The 19,159-nt window shown below is 34.2% G+C and overlaps 1 protein-coding gene across 1 annotated transcript; it reads left to right on the top strand.

The window, feature by feature from the left end:
- The first annotated feature begins 53 nt into the window (after positions 1–53).
- Positions 54–16,473, top strand: LOC143208456 (uncharacterized). Its single transcript, XM_076422931.1, has 4 exons — positions 54–3,992; positions 6,680–6,885; positions 8,686–8,938; positions 10,898–16,473. The coding sequence occupies exons 1-4, from the start codon at positions 3,975–3,977 to the stop codon at positions 11,117–11,119; spliced, it is 699 nt and encodes a 232-aa protein (XP_076279046.1). The 5' UTR covers positions 54–3,974; the 3' UTR covers positions 11,120–16,473.
- Positions 16,474–19,159: the final 2,686 nt, after the last annotated feature.

The following is a 19,159-nucleotide window of genomic DNA, read 5'->3' as shown; positions in this document are numbered from 1 at the left end:
GATGTACGCGTACACGTATACACAACGTTAACTATTAAAATAACATTATGCACGTGCCATATTATTAATTTCTCATACTTGAACACCAATTGATAATAGATACAGGTGCTGAATAAAAATTTACTTTTTTCATTGATAATCTTAAAATGTATTGATATTCTTATATTCTACTAATCTCTCCCCAGTTTTTAGGGTGCTTTACTTATTCATTGACTGGTTCTTGTTATTTTCCTCTACGCAATTTATTTTGACGCACTTCCACACGTTCATCTGACAATGTACAATCTCGCTTGTCCCAGGGGCCTCGCAAAACCGTTTTTACGGTTGCCCTCGTTTACAATCCTTTCGGAGGAAAGTGCTCTCATCTCTCACTTACTGTCCATGTCATCCGAAGCCGGTCCGCATGTTCCGTACAGCTCTCAAATTAGGGCGTTCGGGATAAACTGTCCCATTTCCGTTTAAACATTACAAGTTCGGTGAGTGAAAGTTTAACTGCAAACGTAAAAAATACTTTATTTAATCCAATATTTTAAATGGAATGCTATGTATTTTTTACGTCATATGGCGTGTGCCAAAATTAATTGATTCATTTACCACATAATGACCTTCAAGGTCACACAAGGTCAGAAATTTATTTTTCAATGGTCCATGCGCAATGTCTTACAATTTTGTGCAACAATCTTCTTGTCTAAATAACCAACTCTATTATCGATTGCTAATTTACATGTGTAAATAAAATAAAACTGAAAAAATGCTAAAAATTTTACATGTACCGAATATTTCAACTGGTGAATATTGAATTGATAAATGTATTAACGGATTTATATTTTGTTCATTCTGAAATTTGTCCATCTAGCCTGTCAATCACACAGTCACCCGTGTATCATTGTTTCAGCAATGAATAACACAAAATTACATATCACATATCGCTGAAACCGATCCAATCATTGATCGAGGGTTAAAAGGTCGGACGCCAGTGCTTTCTGCAGCATAGGAGCATACCATTCCGATCAGAAAATTAAGTATGACGCACAGGGCACGTAGCCGAAGCGGCGCTGAATGTGCAAATGTGGCGCAGTAGCCAACAACAACCTCGCTGCTGCGTCCAAGAACCGTCTTCCTCAAACAATGTAGAATCTTCTCGTTTAATGTTAATCTTGATTTTATATCCACCGTTTACAATGTACTTTTGCTGTTTCATTGGCACAATTCGCGATCCCCGCGTGTTCGTAACTCGCCACGGGAAACCGTCGACAGGGTTTTAAATCGGGCGACTGCAACTTACGAGCAACGCTGCACTTTTGTCCGGCGTCGTCGTACGAGTTCCTGAACTTCATTAGCCGCGACTGTCTCGGCCCCTCGGATGTTTTCGGATTTACAGGCAACGGAAACGCGCATCTTTCCTTCTGGAACCCATCAAACTTTTTGGCACCGGCGTTGTCCCAGTTTCCGTTGATCCTTTTATTATCCGTATATAGTTTTCTCTGTATTGAAGTCGGTCTTCGTGAAATCGCGAGGTCGAGACCAGTCCCGGAAATCGAAACACTTTACCGCATCCTCTTTCATTTGTTATGATGGGCTCGCGACCTTGACGCAACGCCGTGCTTCGGACTATTTGGTGATCAGCGTCGATCATCAGTAGACTGCGGAACTTTATGCAAAATAAAAATTTTCTTTATAGGTTGTAAGAAACAGGAGCCAAAGACAAATATTTTCAACCCTTTAAAAATTGTATAGAGTTGAAAATCGCGTTCGTGAAATCTCTTCGCCGTTTCGAATTTTATCCATTCATTCTTCCCATACATGCATAAAATCCGCAGTCTAATTATTATCAGTAGATTGAGGAATCAGTTATGACAAAAGTGAGTAGATTCGATTTAAATAAAAGAAAGATTACAAGATTAAAGAAAGAAAACAATTGTTACTTGGTCCCCGATTCTTGTAATTGCTATAGAAAATTTTTATTATACATAACAATCCGCGGTCTAATTATTGAATTTGATTGTTTAAGGGGCAGTCGTGAATTTTTATTCCATTGTATTTTTTTCAAAGTGATAGCATAAAGTGATCGTTCCAAAATGCACATGTAAGTAGTGTTTTAAATGCCCGCTGCAACAATATGTAATTAATAAGTAGCGGTTTCTATTAAAACATTTTAACTTAATCATTATAAATCTGTGCAAGTAGTATCATATTTGCCCTTCAACGCCCTACAATATGTTGGAAAACTTTTTTCGTATATGTATACATAGTAGAAAATAAAATTAAGAAGATAGTCATAAACAATTATATATACACAATTATAAACCTTGTGTTGTACACATACATAATATAAAATAAAATAATGAACATATAGTTATGTATTATACAATAGCAATTTCTCGTCAGTCGAATAATTATTATGAACATTTGAATAATCAATTTTTCCTTGCTGGGTGGATTGACAAATGTTATACTGTAAACAATGAAAGGGTTACTCGTATTCAAGAGGTAATAATAAATTGTAATGGAAATCGACTGAAAGGAAATGTTTAGGGAAGAGACAGGAACTATGAAACAATAGAAAATTGTTGACAATGGGATCTTCGTGACAATAGTACCTATGCGGAATACTAGGATGAATAGGGAATTCGTAACGTTAGGACAGTGTAGACAATAGAGCGTTTATAACAATAGCGTGTAATGGTGTTCTTATACACACACATTACAGCATTAATTTTTCACACCTTTATCTCTTCATATTCTTTCAAATCATTTCGGTTATCTGATTAATCAAAATTACTTTCTTTCGCAACTATTGAAATTATAGATATATGGAATAAATTATAGAATGCATATTATGATTATGATATATTTAATATTATTATAATATAATAATTATGATTATACATAACATTAAGTTTATTAAATCCCCTTTTGTACAAGGTCCAAATAAATTCAATCTTATCATAATTACAAAGTAATTAGACATATTCATTGTGTTTACTGCTTGGTAGTTCTAATATTACTCCAACACATAACAGTGATGATTAATAACACACAAATTTTTCCATAACAGGGACAAAGATATTGTTCATCAATATTAATAAAATTCTCAATTCATTGTTGCTGGTATTTATTTGTAATATCTACGTAGATAATTGATAGTTTAAAGCTGCTTACCGTTTCTCTGATGAAACTTGTCATAAACTATTTCATAAGAGCTGTTTTAATAAGAAATAGCGACATAAGAATATAGCGACTTAATAAGAAAGAGCAACATTTCTTTTCATAAAAATTTCACAAGTCCACCAAAAGTGTTTCTCGCCACTTCTACCAATATTGTTTTGCCAAAATAATTATACAACCCTCCAAGTAGCCTAGTCTAGTTAACTTTTAAAAACACTCAAGACGCCCAGTTCAATTTCAAAAGTAATCCTATACTTTTTGTGACTGCTCAATGTAGCCGGATGCACAATACACCCAGAGTGGTTGTTAATAACTTAGAGGGACCGACATAGTCTTGAATAAGTGAAAAAGATGGAATAATTTAGTTGCGCCTAATATTTGATTCGGATGAAGCAGGACCACGTAATTGGAACAGTCCGAGGACCTCGCTAAAGAAAAGTCCCTCTCCTGTTTCAGCTGCTCACTACTCACCGAATATAGAGCAGAGTGGGACAAATATAAAAGAAAGGTGGTTTAGACTTTCGGTTGCGGACTTTCGAGTCATGTGATGAAAGTGGACTCACGTGGACGGGACTCGTTCAACGGTATTAATGAAGATAACTGTTGTGCGTGGAAATGAGTGAACCACGACATACCTCTTCCTTTCATAATAGATGAATTGTGTGTAGTGAGGTGCATAACGTTGGTCTATCTGTGGCATTTTAAATTGTACGTTTTATCACGTACTTTAGCATTAAACTGTATTATACATTACTCCTGGAGGAAATAACGTGGTAGACGAAACGTCGACTGCTGAGGTTGTAACAATGAACCTGTTAATAAGGGTGAGTGTTTGGCTGTTTCATTTATCATTTTTATTGACGAAGATTAATTGCCTTCCCAGAAACTTTCTTCATGATAACTAATCATTTTTCCTCAACATCTGACTTAAAGACAGTGAAAAGTTTTCATACAACTAAAACCTTAATCTAAGGTGCACTCAGGTACAGATTAAAAATTTTCTTATTTTTGATTAAATAATTCTCGTACATATGTGAAATGTTTTTTACATAAAGTGTTGCAAACTGTTTTCTTAGAATCTAATATCGACTCAATTATTTTTTGTAAATTTAATGGTTAACTTAATCATTAAGGGATGTTAACATTTTAGTATGTATTAAATTTTTTGAGGGCCCCCAATAATTTTTTAAGTACATAGGAAGTACATAGTATTGAGTTTTTTTGTGATAACTCTCTCATCAAACTCACCAGCATTTATTTGAACCATTTTTTGTATTGTGTATAGTTTTCATTCAAAGTCGTCTCAAAGTCAAAGTGTCGTATTACATTATAAAAGACACATGTCAATCTGCAAAAAAATGTCGATGATCTTGAAAGAAAATCACAGACCACACACACAATATGTCTCATTCTATAATAAATTCAACTTTTTATCCTGTCTCCATTTTGCGTATCGACAAAGGTGGTGAAGACATTACCGAATCCATGTTAAATGAAACGTCCTATATAAATAACAATTCACACGAATTAACTTCCAATACCGATGTGAGTAATTTAGTATTTCCGAAAACGGTGGTCGTCGAAACAATATTGAAACTAACAAGACTCTCGAATTTCGCTGAGCTAAAACGCGTGTTTACGACGAAAACGAAATACCAGAATCGGCCAAGAAATATCTTCTAATTGCGCATACGTATTCCCTTCCCGTTTCCCTTTCATCCCATAATGCGTCTCCAGACTGCCATCAACTCCGGTTTCACCGGTTCTGATAGTATCCCCGATGCTTATCAGATCTTGCCGTTACGGTACCGCTTGATTTTCGGAATTGGAAGGGACGTCGAAGATTGTCAGTATTTCATAGAGAGATTCTCTGCAAGCTGACGGCATTTCGATAACATGAATTGCAGACCGTACTATGCAATGTGATGTCTGAAATAGCGATAATAATACAGTATACAGAGCGAACCACATGAAAGCACAGGTTTGGTATCTCCGTGACTTGTCAAGATAAGGAAATATTCAAAATGACGAGAGAATGTTCAAAATAATAACATTTAGAAATACGAACAATGTTAATGCAAAATAAAAATAAAAACTAAACAGAAATTTTGTTACTGAAGCTTTCATCACCTCAGATTAATTAAGAACAAAAAAAATTGTTCTTCTACGATATTCCTCCTTCGATATCATTTAAATTATGCCATAAATATTTTTTTTGTGTAATTAAAAATAATGGAGATATTTATATATAAAACTGTATATGTATAAAACCTAAATGCGCTATGATTAACAGAGGGTTAAAAATTAAATTCATACGTTCACGTAATCCACAAGAGTGTTTGTACACAAGTACAAAATATAATTGTAGTGAAATACTGTTAAATTTAATGAAGGTACAGTTAACGCAGTCAACAATTTTATTTAAGATCAATAAAATTACATTAAATTATAGTGTTAGTAGACCACTATTTTGTTCACGTTATTCAAAGAAGGTGTTGAGATTCTCCTATCGAAATAAAATCGAGAATTTATTAAGGAAACAATCTTAGTAGATGATGGACCAATCTGATTCATATTCATCTGATTTTTTGTGAAGCGAAGCTTAAAATTTCAGTACCTATCTCAGTCTGGCGAACAGCTTTTTCTGTAGGGAAATTAATGGTTCAGAAAGTGTTCCAATTTATTCCATCGCATCGGTTTGAATGAAACCGTCCTGTGTATCCTATCCGGTAGCAATAATGGAACAATATACTTGTTGCATGTTCATTTGCAAGCGACTTCAATAACGATACCAGTTGAATTTACATCGAAGCGAATTTCTGTTGCCGGAAAATTCCGATATGTTGTAAACTTTGTTGTTTTGTGTGGAATTTCAATACAAATATCAGAGAATTTCTGTTGATTTTGTTTTCTAGAGTAAAAACTACTAGAAGGTATTGCGCATTTCGTACCTTTCTATTTACCTTGAAAATTGTAACAAAAAAACTGTCCACAATGAAAATCTAATGGCTTCAATGATCCATAAAATTGTATAATTAAATTATTGAGCATTTGTTTCGTTCCTTACAATTTTTTTCATGTCTATTAAGATCTTTAGAATATACTAGAGATTAGAAAGAGACATATGAGTCAAGAAGGAATATAAAATTGCACCATATAGTAGCAATAAAATATTGTTTGGTCTAAGTCTAAATGATAGGAGAAAATACAAAATGTCAATATTTTCATTTAAAATGGAGAAGAACGAGTTTCTCTCTCTCTCTCTCTCTCTCTCTCTGTCTCTCTATAAGTCGTTCCAAGAAGAGAATAAGTCGTTCGTGAAAGTCCACACAGAATTTTTTGCCTGTCACCACATTTGCCCCATTGAACCTAGAACCCCGAAACTTCTTTCCCAAGAAGAGTTGCAAAATGTTCAATGTTTAATTTACTCAATGTTCGATGTTCAATGTTTAATTTACTCAATGGTCTATGATTAAATTGAATTACATAAAAAAATTTACTGTTTTACCAGCGGTGTCTGTTGGCTGCAATTTTCGCTCTGCTGCTCGACATTATTGGAACCGGTGAGGCATACAAACTGACGAGATCGTACAAGCGTTATAAACGTAGGCCGTTGCAACGACCACGATGGTATACAGGTCGTGGATCATCGAAGTACCACCATTCGAGGAGGACACCGCCGGAAGATTATTATTCTCAAAGGCCTGAATATTATGGGTACGGAATAAACGTAAAAATTTTACAGCGGAAATGCTTCGAAACGAGATCACGAACGAAATTAAATTCTTATACCTTTTCAATTTGGTTTTCTTTGTTATATTTATAAATGGAAATTTCGATTGTACATCGCTATAGTAGTATGCATTTTAAATAAATAGACTCGGTGTATAAAAAGCTCTGAAAATATTTTAGATTATTTATCTGGGTAACTATTTGCATGGATTTTAACTTAACACTTACTACTAACACTGAAATTATCTATATGTCTGATATAAATGGTAAAATTAACTATTTATAATATAGAGTGTTCACATTATTAAAATATATATTTTAAAATAATGTAACTTCACTTTTTGACACGGTGAAATACATTTTTTTCGAAATAAGCATGAAAATAGCTTTTATCACGAAGTTCGGTGACTTATGACTTACAATTAATCGTAGTTTAAGCATTCTCCTGATGAGGAAAATTTAAAGTTGATCTTCATCTTCTGAGTTAAAGGTCATTTGAAGGTCATGTTACCTAACACATTTCAATATATTTTTTTTATAAGCTACGCGATGCTACACGAAAATATATGTAGCTATTTAAAAAAAACATCGACGACCTTGAAAACTACGGGATAGAAATAATATTTTAAAAAACAAACCTTGCGGAATACTGACCGCTTGATACCATTTATACAGATTATTCTGGTATTCTGGTATGATAAGGTATTCTGGGAGTCACATTGTAGTAAGACACCTTGTATCAGGGACAGTATCATTTGGTCATGTATTTGCAAATTAGCGTAATTGAAAGTTGTACCGACCGATTCTCCCTTCCATAGTGACTTCTGTCGTCGTATTTCCGGCAAAAGCGAGCCGCTTTTCTGCTGAGAACGAGAAACCCGTGGAAACAAAAATTAATTTGCTGGTTGGACGTCAGTAGAACTGTATCGATTCGATGAAGTGCGCGAGCGGGCTCGAAATACCGGCGTTTTACGAATTAAGTTTAATTGAAAAACCACGCGTGACTCTTCGCGATCGATTTTGGGCTTAAGCGGATCCGCTGGAAACCCGTCCTGTTTCTATAATTGGATTGCAAATTCGGTCGCATGTCATTAATAGACCATTTTGCACGTGACCGAGATTACTAAAACGCCCTACGGACGATACGATTTATCGTGCAACTAATTGTACGACAGAAGTTGCTTCGATCGTTTGAACAACAATTGCACCGTTTGTGGTGTTGTACAACTCGCAGTACGACACGGTCATATCGTGCGCGATTAAAATTCGTTTAGGCGTACGGAACTCACAATCAATAAAAATTGCAACTTTCATTAACATTAACTCTGTAATTTTTTACTTTCGAGGGCATTGATCGCTTAAAATCACATTTGAAATCAACTAGAAAAGTTTAAATTTCATGGATTGAAATATCCCCTGTATGGGTAGAATTGTAAAGACAATTTTACGACCCCTAGAATTTGATTTTACGACCCCTAAAACCGTTCTGTTTTCTAATTAATAATTAGACTGCGGATCTTTATGCAAAATAAAAATTTTCTAGCTGAATTATAACAAACTATAGTGAAATATAAATTTATTTATAGTTTAAATACATGTAACACAACAATATTTTTAGATATTCCTAATGTTTTTACTATTTTAAATTACACCTACTTATTTTTGTCATAAATACATAAAGATCTAGTCTATTAATAAAGTATAATTCACAGAGACATGAATTATCTCCAGCTTTTTGCCTTTCTCAGAATCAGCTGGTATAATGATCGGAATCAATGTTTCCAGATCTCACATCGGAAACGAGGATGACGACGGACGAGATGAAAACAAACCTTATACCATAGTCATCCAATTACCCAAAAGCGAAGACAAGTATAAGTACAATGATTACCTCGATAGCAAGCGAAATTTCGAAAGGGTTCCGATTCAGGTGTTCACGAGCGAGGGTGATTACATTGATGATGATGACGATATCAAGAGGGACTATATGGATGACGCTAAGGTCGTTAATGTTAATAATAAAAGATTACAGATAAAGGTAAGTGCTAAGAATGACTATAACTAGACCGCGGATTTTTAGGCGAAATAAAAGTTATCCGTAAAATTGAACCAGTGATTTTTTCAAAAAATCATTATTTATGTACAGGGTGTAAAGGTATTATATGTCGCTACTAGACTGCGGATCTTCATGCATTTATGACTTGTGAGAATGTTCAAAAAGGACTAGAATATGAAATTCGACAGAATTTTGTACAATTTTCATTTGTTTTGGATCTACAAAGGCTGTTTCCACTAAAAATATGATTCTATTTCATTCCACTTTCTTAAAATTTGTCGACAAAAATTCGAAAATGTATAAACATCCGCAGTCTAGTCGCGACTATCATATTCTACATCCGAGATTCTACACCCTCCGTATGATGGAAATTGATGTAAATTAACATTGACCTAGAATTTCAAAGTCAAAAGGTCAACCATTTTTTGTTATTGCATCAAATTCTATTCATCGCAAGAGTAAAAAGTGCAAAAGGTACCATCGGTCAAAACTTAATCACTCTCTTGAAAAATTATGCTAAAGGTTTTTCATTATGAAACTGATTTTATTAAGGTGCAGTCCCACAAATTTCAAGAAGCACACACTTTACATTTCGATTTGAGTTGAGTAGAATAAAATTAGTTCAATATTTATTCACTTATGTATATCGCTGATGAAGCAATTGGGAAGATGCTTACCTTAACTTTCTCAAGCTTCCATCATTTTGCATAAATCTCCACTGTCTAGTTACAGCTGCTCCAAACGAAATTGAATAGAATATTTAGATGCAAGTTAACCGGCAGATTTAACAGATGTAGAGATTCTCAATTTCCTCGAGTGAAATTCTCGGGGAAATAAATTTGGATTTTATTTTCGGGCAAAAAGTTTTGCATGCAAGAACGGTTAAAGAACATCACGAAGAGCAAGATATAGGTAAATGCATACTATTAAAATTTTTATGCATTTATAGCTTATAAACATGTTCAAAGAAAGATGCAATAGAATTTTATTCGTCTTCAATTATTAATGCAGGAAATAGAATTTTATTTAATTTCAGTTTTTCACAATATGTCTATAAAAATGCGAATTTGAAACTTTTGCAATTGAACAACGAAAATATGCGGAGGGCAGGTTTTCATATTCGTATAATAATTTAAAAAGTTTTTTGCACATTTGTTTTCCTTTTCGAGCATCACTGCAACGTCAATATTCACTTGGTAAATCGAATTTAAAGTGAACGATCGATAGTTTTTGTTTTAACAATTAAAATTGATAAAATACGCAAAAGCACACTGTACGCTCTCTAACTACAATAATAGTATAGGTACTGCAAATATTCATGTGTATAAAAATGGTCCATGTAGTGACTGCACGAAAATACGTTGTAGAATTATTTAAGAAAGATAGTAATAGTCCTAATCAATTCAGCCGATGACAAATGTAAGGTATTACATAATGCCACACAATATACAATAAATTTGGAAACATAATAATTCACCATCACTATAAAATAAATTCTATTTAATAAAAAAATAAGAAAGGTGAAACTGCTACTAATTCTGCTTTTGTTAGTATTATTATTAATTACATTTAATTTTATAAATATTACCTACCGAAAGCCTATTAATAGGATTTTCAATAATTGTGCTGTACCAAAACAATGCATAGAAATTTTCTTTTACATTACAATCTTAAATGAAAGTATTAGATGACGTTATTGAGGGTGACTTGTTAGTTCACAATGAAAGTTGCTGTCATTGATGAAGGTTCCATTATAAAGAAATTTTTGTAAAAATTATACTTTTATATACAAAATTGTGCAGAAATGTACACTTCTGTCATTAAATAAAAAGAACAGTTTTTTACATTAAGGACAGTTTTAGGGATTAAAGCTATCATCGCAACATTTAAATTATGTACACGCTTCCTGAAAATGTTTAATACATATTTTAATGCATGCAGATGATTAAAGGTGAAAGGCCACAGTTGCATATTAAAATATCACGATCGGACGTCGAGCAGGATATAGAATTTATTGACAGTGCGAACATCACAGCCATGGGTTTACTGGCCACATCGTATGCAAATTTAACATTGTCCATGCCAAAACCTGAGGAAAGCTTGACAACGATAGAACCATCTACAACATATCCAGAGATCTTCAGCAGCAGTGAATTAACATAACAAAAGAAGCAAACAGTGAGACAAGTTTTTATCGTATTGTCTTCCTAATTTAAATTATTCTTCCATAGTAGATTTATATGTAGAACAAATCAACTATTTATTATTCATTGCTCTGTAATATTTTATTCTTCATTTTGTTATTCGCTAGTGTAGTTATTTAATTAATTGTTTTGCCATTCTACTGTAGCTATTTTGTGTAGTAATTGGAGTTATTGCAGTTGTTTATTGATAATTCGATGTAGGTAAAATGTAACTTTAGCAAAAGCCATAAATGAATAGGTATAAACACAAAGAATATTGTCATATCATTTTCATTTTATTAAAATGATTAAAAATAAGAAAAAAAGTTTCACTTGACTTCTCCTTTTCGGAACTGATATAAAATATTGTCATTTTGTACAAATATCCCGGACGAATATTAAAGTTTTAAAGCCGTAAAGTTAAAAATATTTAGTTATCTCCAAATCGTGTGAAATATTACGAATGACGATAGTGAGTGCATATGAATATTTAATTACATCGGATTAGCGAACTGTGTAAATTATGAAGTTTTAAACAATTTACGCTTTGAACCATTTCTCGTATACAACTAATACTGAATATTTTTATAATACTATTATATAACAATAGACGTAACATTATTATAATCATAATCATTATATTTCCTTATTAAAACAGATGTAGATTGTTCGGAAACAATGTAATAACGTTCAGTTCTTACGGTGTTGCTTTTTTAAATTGCAGTACGTATATTCAATTCACTGGAACTGAAAGAAGAAAATATTGAAACACGTGCGAAAACGTATTATAATTTTGTTTTCCTTATCGCACACGTACAAACTTTGTTACGTTGTACACGTTAAATATAAATCATTCCGTAATGCTCCCATTGAATGCTTCAATAAAAACAATTATAAAACGAAGTATGGAGTCTGTTTTGAATTCAGACTCTGCCTTGCGTCGTTTATCAGTCAGCGGTAGTCGAGAAAATAAATGCCATGGATATAGAACGAACCTGGCGGAATCCCTTGAACAATACTATTGATTTTCCCCCGTACCAGTTTTTCCGTAGGCTATTGTTCCGAAAAAACAATGATCTTTGAAATTGTTTAATGGCAGTTGCGTATTGCGTAATTCATTGGAAGCCGTTGATTCAAAGACTTGTGGACGTTTACGATCACAGAAAATAATAACACGACCTACATTGACAGAAGAATACGCCGGCAGCAATATTATAATGATGAGACTGTAAATCTTTACGCAAAATTGAAATTTTTAATTTACTGTGTATGTGTATATTTTTTATAAAATCATTAGGAAAGAGAAGATGCACTTTGCATTTGTATACACTGCATTTTAATTTCCTATTTTCAATTTGTAAAATGTTGAATGAATTGAAATTTAAAAAATATAAAAATGTGTAATATTTAGAGGAAGCGAACCTTCGCTTCCCATAATTGACGAATACAATGTTTATTTTGCATGAGGGTGTAGCAACTATACTAAGCTGTTCGGTAATCCTGTTCTAAACATATGATCAGATTTCGTCTTCATGATCCACGTTCGGCTTAACAAGTTAGAGATCGAAGTTTCAAAGGCATTAACGAATCATTAGCATTATCAACTAGTCCGTTTAAGCCAGCGTAAACTCTCTTCGTGGAACTACGAATCTCCTCAGCAGCGAGTAAAAACCGTCTGCGAGGAGGAGAAGATAAGAATTTCGAATGCGCGCAATTGCTCGGAAGGGAGTTCCATCGTCGATCTCCATCCTCGAAAGTTTCCGTTCCCCTACGACTTTCGAACGACCATGTCGAATTATTCGCAAGAGGTAATCTCGCGTCTTCGTCGCTCCCCGCGGTCCTGAATTTAATACCGGCGATCGAGTACTCGAAACTCGGGAAACCGTTCCTGAGTGGACGGATGATGAAGAAACAGCAAATATTGTGTCTCGAAGCGGGGCCTCCAGCCACACCTCTTGTTCCGCGTTTCTTCCATTTCGAGTACCATTCCGCATCTACTTCCACTTCGCTGTTCCTTCAAGACTAAAGAACGCCGAGCACGGTGAGCTGAACAAAGACGGTGAGAGCGAACGCTGCAGAGCTTTCGCTTCGACGAGAAACAATTACCTTTTCGAATTTCGGGGATCGTGGAATCCAGGGAACTACATAGTTGGAGACTAGAAAATTGTTATTTTTTCAGTTTTGGTTAATGCAACTAAGTAATAATGTAAAGAGATGTTCATATTCGTGAATAATTTGGTAACACTTTTTTATTTACAATAATTCTTTTTATGAAATTTTTATCGACATATGTGTGACATTTTCCTGGTTACAATGAGACCAAACACGACATAGTTCAGAGCATATTTGCTTGTTTAATTGACGATTTAGTAGAACCTCGATTATCCGAACCGACAATATCTGAGTTCAGACAAACAGTTCAATTATTGATTGTACGAATCGGTAAAAATTTAGTTTAACACTACAGCTAGGTAACCGTTCTCTTCATTATTAAAGATAATCGAAGTTCTCAAGAAATACTACGGAACAACATTTTCATGCGTTGAAATAGTGTGTTAACGAATATCAAAAACTATCTTATTAGTTATGTTAATCTTAATCTCAATTTTTAGTTAAAATTTCAATCATTGCAAAACATTAGTTCAGATTCATATGTATAGATATAATAATTATAGCCTGTATAAAATCTGTGGATAAAAGAAAAGTAAATAATATAGATATTCTCTCAGAAAATAAAATAATTTACTTATTGAATAGTCTCTTTCAGAAAGTATCCTTCAAATAGTGTTTTACCTCTGCAATGATATTAATTGATTGGTGTTATTTTAATTCGTTGCAAGTTTACACGAATGTTTCATTTGAAATCGAAGTTACAATATAATATGTGTGAAATAGTTCTGTTCATACAAAATAATAAAGATTGAATTTTATTTAAGATCTTCGCCACAACTCTGTCATACTATTGTAAGGGGATGAAAATACGTAGAGAAAAGGTGGTCATGAGTAAAAGAAGGTATCTTGAAGGAGATATAATAAGATTTCAGGGGGGATTCGATCGATCAGGTCTCTCTTTCTCAACCATTTTGTTCAATGTAGTTTTTATTTCTAACACAATAGTCAACGAACATATCGTAATAATAAATAACTGTAATATACAATGCAGTTGTGGCCGTTCGCATTAGTTTCTTTCGCTTTTAGTTCATTCATTCGTGCGGTATCTCATCTCTTTGTTTCACGTTCGCCCTCTATCTCGTTTATACATGATCCTGTTGATAACACGGAACACAACGTCGAAAAAGACACTCTTGGGGGTTTCCGGCCGCTCCCGGAAAAAAACCATGGTTCGTCGGAAAATACAATTTGATTAAACAAATGTGCTTCTTTGCCGGCGGAGATAATCCTACGCGCGTTGCAAACTTTTGTGATACGGTGTCGTTAAATGCGGAATCGTTGAAAAACATTCCAGAAACAAACACCATGTTAATTAAAAAAATACAGTGAAGAAATCTCCCTCAGAAAGCTTGTACAAATAACAATGTCTATTAAACATATTTTCAAAGTTTATCTAATTCGCTTTAATTTTAATCTGAATTATAGTTGCTATGAGCTGAGCTAAATAATGCTTTTGAAATATTTGAGTCAAAATGAGGTACGTTTACATGTAACAACAAATAAAACATAATCAATAACTTCTTGCACAGATCAATTTCGAGAGATTTTGCATAAATTTACTATGCATTCGACATGCATTCTAGAAAGCAAGAACGTGTCTGTAGTTTTCACGAATTTGTAGAATATTTATTCCACACAGCTTACCTTTGCATGGGAAATTATGCAGAACGCATTATGCAGAATGATATAAGAAGATGAATATATGCAAGATGTGTGCAGATTTAATTAAATTTTCGATGTTCGCGAAGATAAAAGGAACCTACCGGGCACCTTGAGTGTGTTGAACTTTCCGCTTAAAATCCTTTAATGCTGAAAATTACATTCATCCCGACTTAAAAAGCTCACAGACATTTTAATTTCAATTACGAGGTACTTCTGCTGATACTTTTCTAGTTCGTCGATTGTAAAGTAAAATGAAATATAATAATACCCTAATTGTTATAAATTAAAACATTCTGTTACTTGTGTATACAGTGGAACCAAAAAGTGTTTGAACACTGAATTTTCGGTCGATGTTTAAACTATGGTAACTTCGTTGAAAAGAATATACTAGGGAGATCAACCTAAGCTCGTTTTAAAGCTGGAATGGTCTACATTCAGAACGCTTCATTCTTTTCCATCTGAGATGTTTTTGTATGTTATAGCAGATGAAAAACCGAAGACATGATCTTCCTAGAAAATGGTATGAATTCAAAGATCTACAGAAATGTTAATAAATTTTTTTCGCGAATGAATCTACCGTCGATTTGAAGATCGAAGCTTTACCTTTCTAATGATATCTTGAAAATTGCCCCACGATTTTTGTGGTCGGTTTATCGAACTTCGAATGGGTTAATATTTTCATTCGATTTTTATCTTGCTTAATCACACCAGGAAGCAAATGTAAAGGCGCCGAATCTTCATACTCTGAACAAATTAATAAATGGTACCATTGACAGGTATCGTAAATATCCATTTAATCATAAAAAATAATTGTGTCGCGTAAACAAAGTTCGTATCAGGTCGGAAAGAAAGTTCTTACGGTTTTTGTTATTTTGATTTTATAATAAAAACCGCAAGAACTTCCTTTCCAACCTAATATAATGAACGTCGAAAGATAACCAAAGAAGGTCACAAAGCGTGTGTGCTTCTTATACCTTTGTCCACCCTTAAGGCACTCGACGCTGTCTGAGAATGAACGATGACTTCCTTCGAAAATTTCCTTGGCAGCTTCGAACCGCAGTCCGTTTCTACACAAAACCTTTCGGCTGATTCTCAACGGTTTCTGTAATCGTTTCCATCGATTCACGTCAATCTCTTTAGGAATATTCATCGCGGGAACGTCGTCGGTGATAATCGAAAATCGATGGGGGACGTCAGTAAGCAAGGTATACAAGGGATTAACTAAGACTTGATACTGATACGCATTATTGGTGTACCTTCGTCGTTTGTAGTTGCGATTAAAACAACGCTTTGTAGAAGATGAAAACACCACTGCTCGAACGAAGTCTTTGCATCTTTTTGATTAGGGGGGTTTGAGTATCCAATAAGTTCGATCCATGGAAATCCAATATCCAATAACTGATTGTATGCATGTTTCCTCTCAGAAAACTTAATATTCTCCTTAGTATGTCAATATTAGGTGAACAATTTTTCTAATGATACAGTAAGGGGGGCCAGGATCGAAATTAGCATTACAAATAATTAAAATTGTAGTTATAGAATATGGTAAAGTGTAGATACATGATGTAAACTTATAATTGAAGTGGACGTACTTATGTCACAAGAATATAAATGTGCCATTAATATAAGATAGTGACCAAAAGCCTGCATTCTTCCTACAAACGAAATTTCAGTTTGACCTTCATCTTCGGAGTTCGAGGTCGCAAAATATATGTAGTTATTTAAACAAACACATCGATGACCTTGAAGACTACGAGAAAAAACAACATTTTATGAACGACCCCTGCGGGATATTGCTTAATACCAGTCAATAGTTGAGCTTGTTGACCGAAAAAGCGATTTGGTTCATTCAGAAAAAGTTACTCCGTTTTTATAGTGTGGCATCAATTATTAGGAGTGTGCAGACTGTTCTGTCTTATGTTTCGGACGTCCGAGTGTTCGGGTCGGTCCGTCGAAGTCGGGCGGTCTCGGTCGGGCGTCCGTAACAATCGAACGCTCGGGTAGTCCGATACTGTTGGATGGTCCGATATTGTCGGGCAGTTCGATACAATTGCGATTTCGGACCCAGACCAATAATTTCGGGCAGTAGAACACCTTGAAGCAGTCCGACCGAGTCCGATATCTCGGACGTCCGCACACCTCTATCAATTATGTGACCGTGTGTACTTTAGCGTTAGCTTTCGTTCCACCCACGGGATCCGTGAAAAAGTGGGACAAAAGGCGCATCAAAAACGTCACGAATTTCAGGTGCTAATTACGTTGCCGCCCGTATTGCCCCGGAAACAATATTATCGGTTAAACAGTTAACGGGCTGGCGGTTGTCCCATGAATCAGCTGCGCGGCGATCAGCATCCCCGTTGTGCACGACATATTCCACGATCGGTCCAGCTCGAAAATGTCGAGTGCGCTCGGAATAAAAAAAGAAAATGCTTGGCAAATGCATTCGGTACGGTCTCCATTCGTATGTAAATAACTCGGCCTAAAATCAAGCCAGATATTTGCCGGTCGACTGGTTTCCCTGCCAATATCGACGAGTCCGCGGAATCGGGACACATAGAGACACGCACATCTCATCCCTCATTACGCGAAGCATAATTGCCATCGTCCTACCGCCCTTTAAACTGTACCATTTCCCTGTGCCCGATGCTACGCGCGTTTATTATTCCAGGTATACTTATGGGGAACAACTTTTCTCTCGTACATAAATCAATTATATGAAATATATTCCGAAGCGTTTAATATGAAATTCCAAGTATAGTCTTTTATAAGTAGACAGCGGATCTTTATGTTTCTATCTGGGTTGCGCAAACTGGAGTGAAATAGAAATTCAGTTTCTTTCTGAATATGTTTAATAGGTTGAAAATAATATAACAGAATTTTTAAATTGCTCGAATGATTTTACTTTAGTGTAATGGAAAGTGTAAAAGAAGATCGCAAATCTGTTCAGCTTCTTCAAATTTTGACAGAGTTACAAAGCAAGGATGCACATGTAGTGATCATATAACAAGCGATCAGAATGTTCAACTTATTAAAAGAGCGAAATGAATGAAATGTTTAATCTCGATTAAATTTATATTATTACTGCAATTTGTATCTTCTTACAGTAAAAAGGTTTCGAATGTGTTAAGGTAGAAACACATACTTTACATTACATGAAAAATTGTTTAAGACTCTCTAAGATGCGTAGTAACAAATCTTGAAATTTTGAAAAAATTGCGCCTAACAGTTTTCTAAGAAAAAAAATTGATAAAAATTGCACCATTTTCAGCGTGTTACACGAGTTTGTTCCTTTAAAAATTCAACTGTGCTAGCGATCATTTTTTGTACACGTGAGCTGAAGAACTAATTGAAAAATAATACGCGCTCGCAATATAGAGCGTTCACAACGCTGCTTTGGAACACTTTGAATCGGATGAAAAGATAATAAATCTTTTCTTCCGTTGATTGTATTTTTGGCGTAAGTTTGATCTCGACTGGAGAAGAAAAACATCACGTTTGAGAGTAGTATTATGCAGGATGTCCGACAGTTTTCTGTGAAAGCTTTTGCGATGTCATCAATTGGCAAAGAGAAGAGATTAAAATGTCAAATGCGAAAAGTATTAATTAAGACATAATAGGATAATAATGCTCACAAATAATAGGATATGCATGATGCTTTTGTTTAATTGCTAACATAAATACGTGTTCAACAGGATAAATAAATGTCTGAATATTTCTGGAACGTAAGGATAATAGAATTTTTGAATTCTAATCGAATTTTAGTCAAGTATAATATGTGTTTTATCATAATAAAGAAAGAAAATACATATTAATTTAATCACGGTAGTCACATAGCGTATTATAGCGTTTGCATAATTATGAAAGTCACTATTAAATTGTGATATTGAGACCTCCTTGAAATAAAAGTGTTTTATCATATAGAACGCACCCATCAGTTCAGTGAGAAATAAATATGAATTAATTGAGATAAATGATTATATTTATCTAAACAGTATTCACATTATATAAACATAAGTAAATTACACGACGATACTTAAATTAAATTAGACAAACTACATTTCGCTTTATACAAACTCGAAGTTACGTTTACATCTTACGAAACACCGGTGTAAAAATTTCGATCGCAAGTTCGGTTCAACAGTGCCTCGATTGAAAATTCGAACTTAAAAGTACCATATAGATAATT

Source organism: Lasioglossum baleicum, chromosome 4 (assembly GCF_051020765.1).
Source record: "Lasioglossum baleicum chromosome 4, iyLasBale1, whole genome shotgun sequence".
NCBI classification, from domain to species: Eukaryota; Metazoa; Arthropoda; class Insecta; order Hymenoptera; family Halictidae; genus Lasioglossum; species Lasioglossum baleicum.
The sequence above is the reverse complement of the archived record's forward strand: the minus strand, read 5'-3'. Positions and strand labels throughout refer to the sequence as shown.

What these genes read in the sequence shown, in the direction of transcription:
- LOC143208456 (XM_076422931.1), top strand. An exon ending in CAAAGGCCTGAATATTATGG is followed by an intron (nt 6,886 to 8,685) that starts GTACGGAATAAA and finishes CAATGTTTCCAG; the next exon opens with ATCTCACATCGGAAACGAGG. An exon ending in ATAAAAGATTACAGATAAAG is followed by an intron (nt 8,939 to 10,897) that starts GTAAGTGCTAAG and finishes TAATGCATGCAG; the next exon opens with ATGATTAAAGGTGAAAGGCC.